Source organism: Neopelma chrysocephalum, unplaced genomic scaffold (assembly GCF_003984885.1).
Source record: "Neopelma chrysocephalum unplaced genomic scaffold, ASM398488v2 Primary Assembly neopelma1_265, whole genome shotgun sequence".
Classification (NCBI taxonomy): Eukaryota; Metazoa; Chordata; class Aves; order Passeriformes; family Pipridae; genus Neopelma; species Neopelma chrysocephalum.
In genome coordinates this window covers 84,266-98,120 of record NW_020897927.1, presented here as the reverse complement: position 1 = coordinate 98,120, position 13,855 = coordinate 84,266, and the positions used below count along the sequence as shown (strand labels likewise).

At 51.1% G+C, this 13,855-nt stretch overlaps 1 protein-coding gene across 23 annotated transcripts in view; it reads right to left on the bottom strand.

Moving 5' to 3' along the window:
* PCBP3 (poly(rC) binding protein 3) overlaps nucleotides 1–13,855 on the bottom strand; it is a 57,754-nt gene that overhangs the window by 13,653 nt on the left and 30,246 nt on the right. For 8 of the 23 annotated variants that reach the window (XM_027704291.1, XM_027704292.1, XM_027704290.1 and 5 more), the window contains 8 exons: nucleotides 13,325–13,357; nucleotides 12,638–12,754; nucleotides 11,763–11,894; nucleotides 11,354–11,482; nucleotides 8,860–9,003; nucleotides 6,301–6,342; nucleotides 2,032–2,110; nucleotides 1,300–1,359 (listed from right to left, as the gene is read on the bottom strand). In XM_027704291.1, coding sequence (XP_027560092.1) covers nucleotides 1,300–1,359; nucleotides 2,032–2,110; nucleotides 6,301–6,342; nucleotides 8,860–9,003; nucleotides 11,354–11,482; nucleotides 11,763–11,894; nucleotides 12,638–12,754; nucleotides 13,325–13,357 — 736 coding nt within the window. The remainder of the gene's footprint in view (nucleotides 1–1,299; nucleotides 1,360–2,031; nucleotides 2,111–6,300; nucleotides 6,343–8,859; nucleotides 9,004–11,353; nucleotides 11,483–11,762; nucleotides 11,895–12,637; nucleotides 12,755–13,324; nucleotides 13,358–13,855) is intronic. The other 15 variants (XM_027704296.1, XM_027704298.1, XM_027704301.1 and 12 more) reach the window with 9 other exon arrangements.

The window sequence follows — 13,855 nt, the reverse complement described above, 5'->3', positions numbered from 1 at the left end:
CACTCAGATGCCATGGGTGCTGCTGAAAGCCCTTGGGACACAAGGTGCCATGGTACTGCACCATCCCTGCATCACAGAGCCATCAAGGAATGGCTTCCCCATTACCTGGAGACTGGTTTATTTTAGCACTCCAGATCCTCCCTCTCTGATATGCACAAGCAGTCCCTGAGGCTATAATGAAGGTGTCAGGGCAGGATTAGTGCCTTGGGTGACTGCAAAGGGCAAAGAGGACATGCAGAAAACATGACTGCACAGGTCAGCGTCACAAAATCTCTACTTCTACAGTCTTGTGGGGTCTATCTACTTGGGCTACGTTTGCTTTCATGGTTAGGTGACATTCCCAAACTTCTGAGGCATGCATGGGATGGCTGTGTGTCCCAGGAGTGCCTGGGGAGGTCTGGCTCATACTGCCTGTGAGCCTCCAGGTCTCAGGATAACTCCTCTAAGCAATGGCAGGTAACAAAAGACAAATCCATCCCGCACATACAGATGAATGTGGGACATCTGCCATCAAAATTTCTCCAAGGCTGCAGCCATGCTTTGGCTCCTCAGGGTCCTGTCCCGCTAAAATTGCAACTCACCCTGAATGGCTTGAGGATGGCTAAAGCTGCATGTCATTGCTGTTCCCACCGGCACTTTTCTGCTGTTTCTGAGCAAAGTTTAGGCAAAATTAAATGAAGGAACAAGGGTGATGACTCTGATATCCTCCCATTACGCAGATGGCACTGAGGGAGAACTCATGGCGGATGAGGGGCAGCGGAGGGGCAGCACCGACCTCTGCTCTCTGATGACCAGTGACAGGACCTGAGGGAACGGCTGGAGCTGTGTCAGAGGAGGTTTAGGCTGGATATTGGGAAAAGGTTCTTCCCCCAGAGAGTGGTCAGGCACTGGAACAGGCTCCCCAGGGCAGTGGTCATGGAACCAAACCTGACAGAGCTCAAGAAGTGTTTAGACAACACTTTCAGGCACATGGTGGGATTCTTGGGGCTGTCCTGTGCAGGGCCAGGAGTTGGACTCGATGATCCTTGTGGGTCCCTCCAACTCAGGATGTTCTGTGATTCTATGGCAGTTATACACGAATATCACAAAACCAGGCAATAAAGTCCAGGCACTTTTCTTTTGACATGCTGAACAAAGGAGAACAGTGGTGCCTGGCCTCTCCCTGCCCACCAAGAGAACCTGCTGTCTTCTCCACAAATACCACGATTCCTCTCAGAGCACAACAATGGCATGGTCCTATAATGGAATATATATATTTCAACCAAAGCCTGCTTATTTCCCTCTAGCTTTGTGTTTTACCTGATGACTGGCCCATCAGATTTTGAGCTTCTTCGGAGGAATGTAAGGGCAGCTTTTCTCCTGAAGAGCAAAGAAGAAACAGGTTTAATGCTTTTGCCTTCAAGGAGATAAGCAATGTCACTTCATCTAGGAAGCTCAAAATATGATGAACATATTGTCAGAAAAGGCATTTCCAACCGGTACTTTAAGTATCTCCATCCCCTGCACTCTATCTGCTTCCCAGGTCACTGTGAACATGCCAGCCTTGAGGACAAGGCTCTGAGCCACGCCGGGGCTGGCTGTGCTCCTGTCAACGCGGCCTCCTACAGCCACAACTCCTTCCCGTTGCAGGAGTGCCATCCTGCCTGGCTCGGCAACGCTCCCCACACACGCCGAGGCAGCATCCCCGGCCGGCGCCGAGCCGCTCCCCCCCGGGAAAGCGGGGATGTCCCACTGGGGTCCGGATCAGCGTGTGGCAGGGGATGCTGCCTCCTCCGCGAAGGGAAGGATGGTGCTCATCACTTCTGCTGGGAAAGCCAGCAAAGCTGGGAGCGAGTCCAGGCATGCACGGCAAAGGGCTGAGAGCTCGCCCTTGAGGACCCCCAAAATATCCATCTCTAGTTAGCCTTTCCCCGTGGACATTGCAACTTTTTACTTGCCCTGCTCATTTCCGTTAAATAGCATGAGTTTAGAAACAGAGAGAAACTCTACAGGTAAGAGAAGGATATCTTGAAAGGGCGTGTGGGTACGTACCAGGGAAAGCGGGGGTGGTCTGTCCAAGGGGAGTAAAGGGGGTTTGCTGCATAGCCAACTGGTGGAGCTTGGTCAACTGCTGAGGGGTAGGAGGGACATTAGAGCTAAGAAGGTTATTGTCATAGAGTACAACAAGTCACACCGAAAAGCAAGAACAAAATTATAACGGAAGGGGAAAAAAAAGAAAAAGGAAAACAAACCAAAAATTAATGAAAAAAAACCCCAAAACCAAAGCAGGAAGCCATGGTGAGACATGGCAAAAACATTAGCAGAAGGACTTGGCCTGGGTATAGTGCAATAAAGTCCAAATCTTTGGCAGAAGTGCTTGGTCAGGGTCTGAAGTACGATACCAGGAAGAAGCCCATTCTTAGTTTCAGCTCCTCCGCCTTGGCACAGGGCCAGCTGGTGGGCATCACAACCAGCACCCAGAGACCCTCTTTGTGTCACCAGAGCCACACTGTCACCGCTTGTCCCCACAGCACACGTTCTCGTGCTGTGCCTCCGATGGTAAGTGCCTCTGGGAGATGGATAAACTGCGTTTCTAAATGTCAGCTCATTAGGAACACGGGGAATTATGGGCTTCAGCCACGACCAGTAGGTATTTCAGATCCTTCCATCCCTTGTTGTGCTGGGTAGGTTTTGGTGCCCGGTCGGGAAGCGGTTGCATAGAGAGGTGTTTGTTTGGAATACATTTTGTGCTCGGTTTCACTGCTCCAAATCAAAAAAAAAAAAACAAACAAAAAACCCCAACAAACAACAAACCAACCAAAAAAAGAATAAAAGAAAAAAAAACCAAACCAAACTGGGCTGAAGTCTGGCAGGGAGCAGGAGGGAGGCTCTTTATCACCTCCCACTTTTCACAGGTGCTGGGGGGTTGCCAGCATCGCATCATCCCCCAAACTCAAACCACTTGTTGTGCCCATTATCCCTGGCAATGGAGAGGCAGGAGTTATAATTTCAAGGTTTTGGGGGTCAACAAACTCCTCCTTGCTCCTGCAGCATGGCTGGGGACAGAGGGCGGGGAGGTCTGGCTGGCAACAGTGAGGGGGAAATGCTGGGAAGAACTGACCCGGGAGGCTGCACACACTGGGGGGAGGCTGGAGGGAGGCAGTGGGAAGGGGTGAAACACCTGCAAATCCCCAGAGAGGTACCCATGGGATCCCTGTTCTCCCTGCAGAGGCATGAAGACTTCCAACCTCCACCAGCTCAAGTGAGAGGTCTCACCACTCCACGAAAAGAGGTGCCTGCACATCCCTCCCCGTGCTTCTTTTGGCTTTACTTGGCTTATTTTAGCCAAAGGTGTGATATGGTGGGTTCCTGCCAAAACATAGCTGTCTCCAGATATTACTGAGCGTGCCACTGCTCCTGCAGTGAGCAGGGACATCAGCATCCACTGCTTTATAACTTCAGAACTATCCTGTTTCCTAGAGGTGCACCCTGATTCTGGAATTCCTCATGACACCTGGTCCCTGGACGCTGGCGGGACTCTGAATGAAACCTCTTTGCCCTTTGGGCTTCAACCATGCCCTGGGGCAGGGGTCCTGCTTTGCCCAATGGGGGAAACATCAAAATCCTTTCTAGTACTGATCTAGTAGACTTTTCAGACATAGTTTGGATAGTGCTATTTAGCCAGCTTCCATAATCAGAACAATAAATAAGCCTGTGAGAGGAGAACATGGCTGCATCCAGGTGTCACAGTGAAAGCTGCTATGTCCATCTCTTCCAGCTCATCTTCCATGGTCAAGGGAGGGGATTCTTCTCCTCTGTTCTGGTGAGACTGTACCTGGGGTGCTGGATCCAGCTCTGGGGTCCCCAGCACAGCAAGGACATGGATCTGTTGGAATGAGTCCACAGGAGGCCACGGATTTGCTCTGAGGGCTGGAGCCTCTCTGCTCTGGAGACAGGCTGGGAGAGCTGGGGGTGTTCAGCCTGCAGAAGAAAAGGCTCCAGGGAGAACTTAGAGCCTCTTCCAGTGCCTAGAGGGGCTCCAAGAGAGCTGGAGAGGGACTTGGGACAAAGGCCTGGAGTGACAGGACAAGGCAGAATGGCTTCCCACTGACAGAGGGCAGGGTTAGACAGGATATTATTTCAGAAGGAATTCTTCCCTGTGAGGGTGGGGAGGCCCTGGCACAGGTTGCCCAGAGAAGCTGTGGCTGCCCCATCCCTGGAAGTCTTCAAGGTCATGTTGGATGGGACTTGCAGCAACCTGGGATAGTGAAAGGTGTCCCTGCCCATGGCAAGGGGTTGGAATGAGATGAGTTTTAAGGGCCCTTCCAACCCAAACCCTTCTGTGACTCTAGGATCCCACAACTTTTGGGAAGGCAGGCAGCTACAAGTACATCACATCACATCCCAAACCACCTACAAGTACTCAGGCAATGTTGAAGCTCATCATGAGCCAAAGCTGCCCCTGTCCTGAGGGGTTTTTTTCCAGGGGAGAAAATAAAGGCAGGAACATGCATTTGGCATTCAAAATTCTTCCTGCTTTGCCAGGGGCACCCATGAAACACAGACACCTAGAATGTGTTTAAAATGCCCTAAAATCCCATTCAAGACTGGATTCTGCACTGAGCATTGTTTAAAATGACCAATCACTGTGAGAGCACTATAAGAGTAAGGATGGAGTGCGTGGCCCCTGTACCAACAATTCTTCCCAGGTCTCAGTAAATCTGCCGGGTGTGGGGCAGAGCTCAGCCAGCAAATATATTACATGTATTTTAATCCTGACAGTCAGAGGAATATAGTAAGAAGGAAAAGACTAAGTTGTCAGCACCACTTGCAAAGAAAAACTGGGATAAAGACTATATTGACCTACCCTAAATACGCAGGTTATTTCTTGCTTCTGGAGCAAAAGCAAACAGCACATAACTAAGAATATTTCTTATCAACCATCACAGCAGGCTATTCAGAGTACACACATACTGGTGTCACATGGAAAGCCAAAGCCTGGATTCCACTAATTCCAGTGAAATCACTTCTCCTAAGACAAAACCCCAGCCTACAGCTCCTAAAGGTCCCCATGTGGAGAGGGCATTCATGGTATCAACCAGCCTTGCCACCTTCTCAGTTATGGAAAAAGCAATTCTGTGATTTAATACCCAATGCACCCACTAGAAAGAGGAACACCGAGCTACATCATACCCTACCCATGGCTGGGATGGCTGGAGAAGGCTTTCCACCCATCACCACATCCTCAGCCCCACTGCAGACCCCTGACTCGCAGCAAGAAGGACCCCCGCAGTGGAACTCAACAGGTATTTTATCCCCTCGAAAGCACATTTAGAAAGTCCCAGCATTTTCCAAGAGCTGTGACTACCCCAGAAGCCAAGCAGCTGCCTGATGCCGGCAAGGAGCTGCTGGCATCCTAGTGCTTCACTGCTTTCCACACAGAAATCCTTCAAACAGACTCATTTTCTAATTCTGTTGGTGATTTTAGGCGCAGACATTCCAGCTGACGATCCCTACGCGTCCCCCCGCAAACGTGTTGCGTCCCCCTGACCTGCCACAGGACTGGGAGCCCAAGGGATCTGAGTATCAGCAAACCCCGAGTCAGAGTGGTGCCTGCCCCTGCACCAAGGAGCCTGAGATGGAGTGGGGACTGTCCCCACAATGTCCCTGCCCTGGGTGACAGCTGCCGAAACCCACCGAGACAGCCATCAAACCTGGGGTGACCACATCAGTCTGGGGTCCCGCTCCTGTGGGGAGGCACAGAGCCCTCAGCAAGGTGAGATGCAGCACCCTCTCCATCCCTCTGGGAGATGCAGAGGCTCCCAACTTCTAGGAGGTCCCTCTGCCCTTCCCCTCCCTGAAAGGCATGTCCCCCTGCCCCGGCCTCAAGCATGAACCCCCTGGAGCTCTGACTTCTCCCCACTCCACCAAGGCACTCAGCAACTAAATACACCCTTGGCTTACCAACATTTTAATGACAAGGGGGAAATAGAGGGGAAAGTATTGTTTTTTCCTCTTTTTTTTTTTTTTTTGCTTGTTTTGATCATTTTGAGGCACAAAATGCATAGAGTATGGTTTTTCTCAAAATGAAGGGATAGCACTGAACAATGGAAACAATTTAGCATCAGGCCAAGTCCTCGGAAGTAATAAAGTTTAGTGCTAACAGGTTAAAAGGCTACTCGAGGTATTACAGATACTATAAACGGCCAGTTACTTTGAAAATACGTTATTAATATTATTGGCTAATATTAATATCATGTGAATTAACAGTAGCATGCAGGTGACAGAAAAGGGTATAAGAAAAATTAGGGTAAAACTCACATCCGGGTGTGGAATAGCGTATTGTCCCTGAATTGTATAGGCCTGCAAAGGAAAAAAAAAGATGTTACTAGGGCTGGTAGGACATGGTGAGAGAACTCCATCCCTCTGCCAGGACCCCCTCTGCCACATTAGATTCCCCAGGGCAGCAAATCCTTGGGGCAGGAGGGAGATGTACACCCCCGATCCAACCCGGCACAATTCTGAGCTACCTGACTTCAAGGGCTTGGGCTCACTTTGGCTTTTTCGAAAGGAAATAAACAGCTCTTTAAAGGCGCCAGTATTGGATGGAGCAGGAATCTCAGGTTGTGACTGGTCTTTGCCGTACCAAAAATAAGGATTAGTGGCAGTGGGGTTGGAACTGGACAATCTTTAATGTCCCTTCCAACCCAAACCATTCTGCGATTCAATGATAACCAGAATTAACTGCGTGGCAGGTGCACAGTGACATCACCGCTGCCCTTCACACCTTAGTGTGATCCTAGAAAGCAAGCCAGTGACGTGGGCCTCTCCATGTTTTCAGGTGCACAACTCCCAGTGGATGCCCAGCATCCACCCAGTATATTCCAGTGCTCTGCTGGGGCATTGGAAAGGCATTGAGGCGAGGGCTCGGGGCTAGGCCCCCTCACTGCGATGCCTTTCGCCAGCCATAATTGATAAATCCATGCAGATATCTGCCAGGCAAGTGGCTTTGTGTGTTTTCCCCATCCTTTGTAGCAATCCTTTCTCCACTTTTTTTTGGAAATAACCCAAAAATAAGCACGGATGTGGGTGAAGAGCCAGATACTAGAGAGCCCAATATTTAGGACTTAACCAGCTAGCAAAACATATCTCACTGGTTGACACATTATTCAGATGATTCTGAAAGAAATGACAAAAGAGATGGACAACACTTTGAAAAGGGAGAGTAAAGACTGCCAAGAAAAAAAGAAAAAAACAAAACCTTGGAACCTTCTGCAAATTTGCCACATTGTTTGCAAACAGCAAAGTGCCTTGTGTGGGGAAAACCCACAAAATCATGAAGGAGGAAACCAGAAATGGCTGTCCCAGTGCCCACCGACATCTTGGCATGATGGGGATATGGCAGAGGCTTCACTGTAGAGTTGCCTGTCCTGGTGGTGCAATTTGGTCATTGTTTTTTGAATAGAAAAATTGAGTGAAAAAAGGCAATTAAGGGCAGGAAGATGTCTTGGACAGATGCAACTCAACTCTGACGTTGCCCATGGACAATGGGGCTGGTCCCTTTGGCAGCTGCCGTCAGCTGCTGCATCCCTCAGCCTGCTGAGCTCCTGAAGGCTTATCCCACCCCAAACACCTGCCACCACTGTCGCTGGCTGTCCTCTGCCCACCCACCCCGTGCCACCCCTTGGGCAGAGCCAAAGGGCTCCCAGCCTTGGGAAGAGCTCTCATTGCAGAGATGGTTGCTTCTTCCCGTGACATCACTTCTGTCCAAGACACCAACCGTTCACCAGCAGGAGAAATGCTACCTCCATCTTACTCTCCCTTTTGAGAAGATAGTTCACCAAGCAGCTGGACTCAAAGCTCTTTTCCAGGATGGCTGCTCAGACTGAGTGACACACTCCTCCTGATCCTGGCAATGACTAATTCAGCCTGAAATAGCGTGTGCTTTGGGCTTTGCTCCCATCCTTAGTTTGTCCTTCTATTTATTATGGTTGGGGAGAAATGAAATAACTCGTTTGGAGCTGCTCTGGGTGGCATCAGCTGTGGTTTCATGGTGCTGGCTCTACCTGGCTGCTGGAGCTCTTGGGAAGCTACATCTCCTGCTAGATCTGATGCACCACAGCATGGTGGCATCTACAGGCAGGTCCTCAGTCACCGGGTGAGGTGAGGAGATGAGGTGGAAAAAGCAATGGTGCAAGTTCCCTGTTTAGAAACAGCTGTCTGCTCAAAACTGCTCTTGTTTCTGCTGATTTTTGTTTGCAGAATAACCTCCAGCTCCCGTGGCACATCCGTGCCACAGTTATCCTGCAAAGGCAAAATGTCCCCAAGGGTGGCTACAAATAGCACGTCGCGTCTGCAAGGCTGCAATGTCACCGAGGGCAATGCAAGGCAGGCTCTCCTCTAGGGGGGAAGCAGGACCCCAAACTGGCTGAGCATCCTGAGGAATGGGGACACGACTCTTCCACAGAGGCTGCCCGGAGCAGAGTTTCAGCACAGCCCTGCAGGAGCTGGGATAAACCCCTCCTATCTTGGATCCATTACAGCTACGCAAAGGTATTTTTAATTGGGCTGGAGATGCCAGAAAACGGTCACGGCCTCTTGTTCAGTGATGCTTTTCTAATTTTCTCCTTCTTAACCGCTGACAAATACTGAATTTGGGTCTAGTGAAGCAAATTCCAGGCTTTTCTTTGTGTGTGAGCACCCAGCAGAGCTAACACCCTGTCTTTCTGGGCTGGCCCCTTCCTTCTTCTCAGCCTCCAGCATCCATTAGAGGAGGTAAGCCATCGGCTCTACCAAGAGCTTTCAGTCCAGCTGCCATGGCACACAACGGATGGGATGACACCATGCAAGTCAGAAGGCAAGAAACCTGAGTGCACTAACGGGCAGCGGCTGGTGCTGCAGTAAAAGGCTGAGGTTGGCAGTGGAGGCTGCAAGCGGGTCGGCTCTTACCTGACCACCTGCAAAAATGACAGGGGTGGAGGCGGGCTTTGGGCGGTAGGGAATGGTGGCACCTTTTGGTGGGGACTAGGAAAAGGGATAAGGAGAGGGAGAGAGAACATTAGAACAGCTTTCCTGAAACGGCGGCAAAAAGAGTGTTAGAAAGCACCTAACGGAGCGCGGCCCCCGGGGCCGCCGGCAGCAACACCCGCACCAGTAACACCGCGTTTCTGGACAGGAGGACACAAGGGAAAGCAGCGTTTCATGGACAACGAGGACAACCTGGGGTACGGGAGATCCCCTGCCACGGCACGGGCCCCTAAATCGCTTCCTGGACCTCTGCTGCCTCCCTCACCTTCGCTCTGCTCTGCGCAAACCCCGTCACCTGGTCTAGGCTCCTGGAACCCTCCTCAAAACACCCCGAGGAGGCCCTCAAGCAGCAGAGTGGGGAGGTACAGCCCATCTGAGCGACCTGGCACACTGCTCAAGCTCTTTGACCGCCCTCATCTTCCTCACCAGCGGGTCAGGGTCACCTTCAGGACTTGGTTTGGTCCACGGCCATCCGAGCTGGGACGTGGATGGCCGTGCAGCGGGTGCTGCGAGGCACTGTCACTGTGGTCACGTGGGAAGTGTCACTGCCATGGCAAGGGGTTGGAACTAGAAGGTCTTTAAGGTCCCTTCCAACCCAAGCCATTCCACGATTCCATGACTCTCTGATCTTGCTCCTGGCTGCTGTGGCCTGTCTGGTCCCTGTGTAGGTTGGAGCAGAGCTGTAGTGAGTCATCCCATGGTGCGGTGCACGGGAGCTGCTCACCCAAGTTCTCTGTGTTGGTTTTCACTTGAGCATAATGAACAGGCCACAGAAAACAGGGAGGTTTTTAGGAATCAGGAGAGATTTCAGCTCCCCTGCTTCTACCCAAAACGAAATGACCCGCTGACTGCTATATAAGGAAAAGCAATATAAATTACATGATCTCATGGAAAACTCTGCTTTTTTTTCTGTACATTCTTCTAGACATCTACTTGAAGGCAAACAGCATATCTAAATCCTCCTGCTAAGCACCTGCCTGTGGGAAAGCTGTATGATCAAAGCACATCTCTATCATCCCAAGCCTCCTTGTTCTTCTATTGCGTTACAAATCTTGGAGAGGATGAGTCAGGATTATCTATGTAAGACTGAACGGAGATAAGGAGCATCTCTCTGAACTGTTAAAGTCAGGGAACTTCCCAGATTTCAGACTGCAAGAAGACTCCGTGGGTTTTCCCCTTTCTAATTGCTGAGCCATACAGAGGAGCAGCACCTCTTGCTTTGTGAGAAGAGCATCCAGGAAACACTTTGTAACACACCTGCAAGCATCACCTCAGGCTCATCTCTGCTGCAGTCCATGACCCAGAGGCATCATGTGCCTAAACTTCCTCTAGCAGCAGTGTAGCTGCTAGTGTGGCTGTGTGGCATCACAGCCAGTCGTGATGGGTAATGTGGCTCCTGGCTATTCCTCCTGAGCTGTGCTGCTGCCAAGCTGAAGGTGCTTTAATTTGGCTTTGCTTTGCCTCCACCAAGCCTTGCCATCCCCAGCTGAAGCTTTTCTATTGGGAAATGTGCTCCTGCCTACCACAAAAGGGCTGTGCAGCCAGGCAGAGGGGCCTGACGTTGGTCCCTGCTTTGTCTGTCTCTGGGAGGCACCAGGAGCAGAGGGTGTCAACATCCTGTGTCCCGAGGGCTTTCCTCCTGGAGCTTCTCCCATCTGAGATGGCAGGTGTGGATGTGGGACCTGTGGGCTGTGGTAATCTCCAGCAATAAGCCAATGGTATAGCAGCATCCTTCCATGGCAGAGATCTCCAAGCTCTGCTGGTCAGCATTTATCCCTGAAAATGCCACCTTGGACATACATCCATGTGCCCTACAGTCCCTGCTCTCCACCAGCCTTCCTCACTACGTTCCCACTGTGCCTCACTGGAGCTCAGCTCTGTGTTCCCAGCTCCCCCAGCACAAGGGGTGCACTGGCCTACTCCTCCTCCCGACTGTTGTCCTTGTGGGGCACTGTGACCCCTGTGCAGAGGAGACCAGGTGCTTGGAGGAGGGGCTGCAGCCCCCATCTCCTTCTCATGGCACCCTGGATGCTGCTGGGACACCAGGCTAGGCTGTCCCAGCCCACCTGGCACCCCTCTCTCCTCAAGCCACCCTCTGCTCCGGCACAAACCATCTCCTTCGGGGCACCCGACCAGGCAGGCTTCCAGTGTGAGACTCTAGAAACAACAGATAGTGGTGGGAAAAAAACACTGGGTGGGTTTCCAATGGAGGTACCAGGAAATGAGAGTGGTCCAACAACGCGTGGTGAAGGGGACGAGAGACACGCTCCACAGCTCCCAGTGCTGTTGTGGTGCCAGCTGGGATTTTTTTCCTTATGTACTTTACCCCCTTTGTTACAGACTGTACCTCCAGCATCACCACACAGATCTGTTTGACACACTGGATAATTGCGTCGGGTGTCCCCGAGATTGTCACCGCCCGCTCCGTGGAGTTGGGCAGCATGTCCCCCGCCACTTGAACCTGAGCACCTGTTGACTGGAGACAGAAAGAGAGAAAGGACAAATCCCACAGCTGAACACCTTCCCTCGCAGCCAGCTCCAGCTCCGACGCCACGCACCTCCTGAGAGCCGCGCTGCCCCGCACATCCCATGGGATGCTGTTCCTACATGAGCAAGACTACCCTGGGAAGCAACGTGATGCATGATGCAGCATAAGGATCCCCTTTTCCAAGGCAGCTCCCCCTTGGTCGCGGGTCAGCTCCGAGGAGCTGCGGTGACGTGCAATAACGAAGTGGCTTCGTTCGAGTCTGACTTACCTCTCTGATCTCCTTGATCTTGGAGCCTCCCTTGCCGATCAGCGAGCCACACTGACTCGCTGGCACGACCAGTCTCAGTGTCACTGGAGGTTTGCTGGTAGCAGTGCTGTTGCTCATGGAGTTGGTTATGTCCTTGGGAAGGAAGAGTGCAGCACGTGAGCCCCTGGTACCCGACCAGATGCCAACCCAAGTGCTCTGGGCTAGAGAGGAGGGGTCATGTCCCCCAGACGTGGCTGGTCTCTGTCTGCAGCTGCATCACTGCACCTCCCTGCAGTTAATTAACTGTGGGACCTCCAGGACAGTTCACTGAATCACAGAATCATGGAATCATTAAGGCTGGAAAAACCCTCTAAGATCATCAAGTCCAACCATTAACCCAGCACTGTCAAGCCCACCAGTCATCCGTGTCCCCAGGTGCCACATCCACACACCTTTTGAACACTTTCAGGGATGGTGACTCCACCACTGCCCTGGGCAGCCTGTTCCAATGCCTGACCACCCTTCCAGTGAAGAATTTCCCTAACATCCAATCTAAACCTTGCCTGGTGCAACTTGAGGCCATTTCCTCTGGTCCCATCACTTATTACATTGGAGAAGAGATCGACCCCTACCTGGTTACACCCTCCTGTCAGGAAGTTGTAGAGAGCAAGAAGGTCCCCCTGAGCCTCCTTTTCTGCAGGATGAGCCCTCCCCAGCTCCCTCAGCTGCTCCTCATCAGACTTATGCTCAGTTCTTGCCTAGTCAGAGATGTCTGGAAGGTTCTGTGCCGAGGCCAGGTCCCAGTTAAGCAAGTCCAACCAAGCACATATGGGCTAGAGGTCCCCAGGCCCATCTCCACTGCTGTCCCCAGCTGTGGGATGGCTCACATTTCTCACCTCCTCGAATTTGTAGGCGATCATGGCAAAAGCCTTGAATATGGCATCAGTGGGGCCAGTGATGGTCACAATCCGCTCAGGACAGTTTCCCTCCGAGATGTTGATCCTTGCCCCACTCTGGAGAGAGAAAAGCAGTCCTGGAATAGCCACAGCCAAGCACTCGGGTCGGGTCCTCTCTCAGCCTGATTGTCCTGGTCGTCACCTGTCCCAGCCTATCCCATCTAACCTTCCAAACTCCCACCCCTCATCTGCAATGATTCCAGCACTATCTTATCCCAACCCTCAGAAAGAGTTTCCAATCTTTTACTGTAATGGAAACCCATGGGATTGAGGCAAGACCAGCTCATGGGGTCATTGCTTGTGAAAAGAAGAGTGCTGCTCACTGCCCTGATAACTTCCTAGGAGCTGCAGACACAAAGACTTTGGACAAACCCAAAGCATCTTATGAGTGAATTAGTTTCAATGTTTCATTAAGAGCAAATTCTTGGCTCTGGAAAATTCCCTTTAATTGTGATAGGAGTTTATTTGAGTGTGGAGGGAGGAAGCTGGTCCAAAGAGCTCTAGGGGCAGCTGGCTTGCTTGTCCTGACCCTGGGAATCACTGCACGTATTGCACAGGGCAATGTACAGCTCTGGCCACTCTGCTCTCCCTTCCTGCTGCACATCAGTCACAGAGCAGGTCACTCACCTCCTCACGCATCTTCTTCACGGTCTCTCCTTTCTGGAATAAGAGTAGAAAAACAGGTGATTACTGAAAATCCAAGACTTTCCACCTTCAAAACGACCGTTCCAAACATGCATCTCCCTAAAACATGGCAACACGTAGCCAAAAGCATGGGCAGCTCAGTGATGCCTGACCCTGCATCCCCACATGACGGTCAGCTGAAGAGATGAGTGTGTAAATCATCAAAGATATATATAAGATATATATATAAGATATATATATAAATATATACAGATTCACAACTGTGAATATTCCCAGAGTTGGACAGGCTGCTGGAAAAATAAGGCACAAGCATATAGGGAAAATATGTTTATGCTGCAAATCTTTGCCACCATAAACCTGCCTTTTAAAACCATCCCCAAAAAAACCCCTAATCCTATATAGCCAGCACTTTCCAAACCACCATTGTCACCAGAGAGCAGAGCACCTCGTGAAGCTTTTCTGCACAAGGTAAATGGAGTCCTGTGGCCTCCATTTAAATTATATTTTAAATGG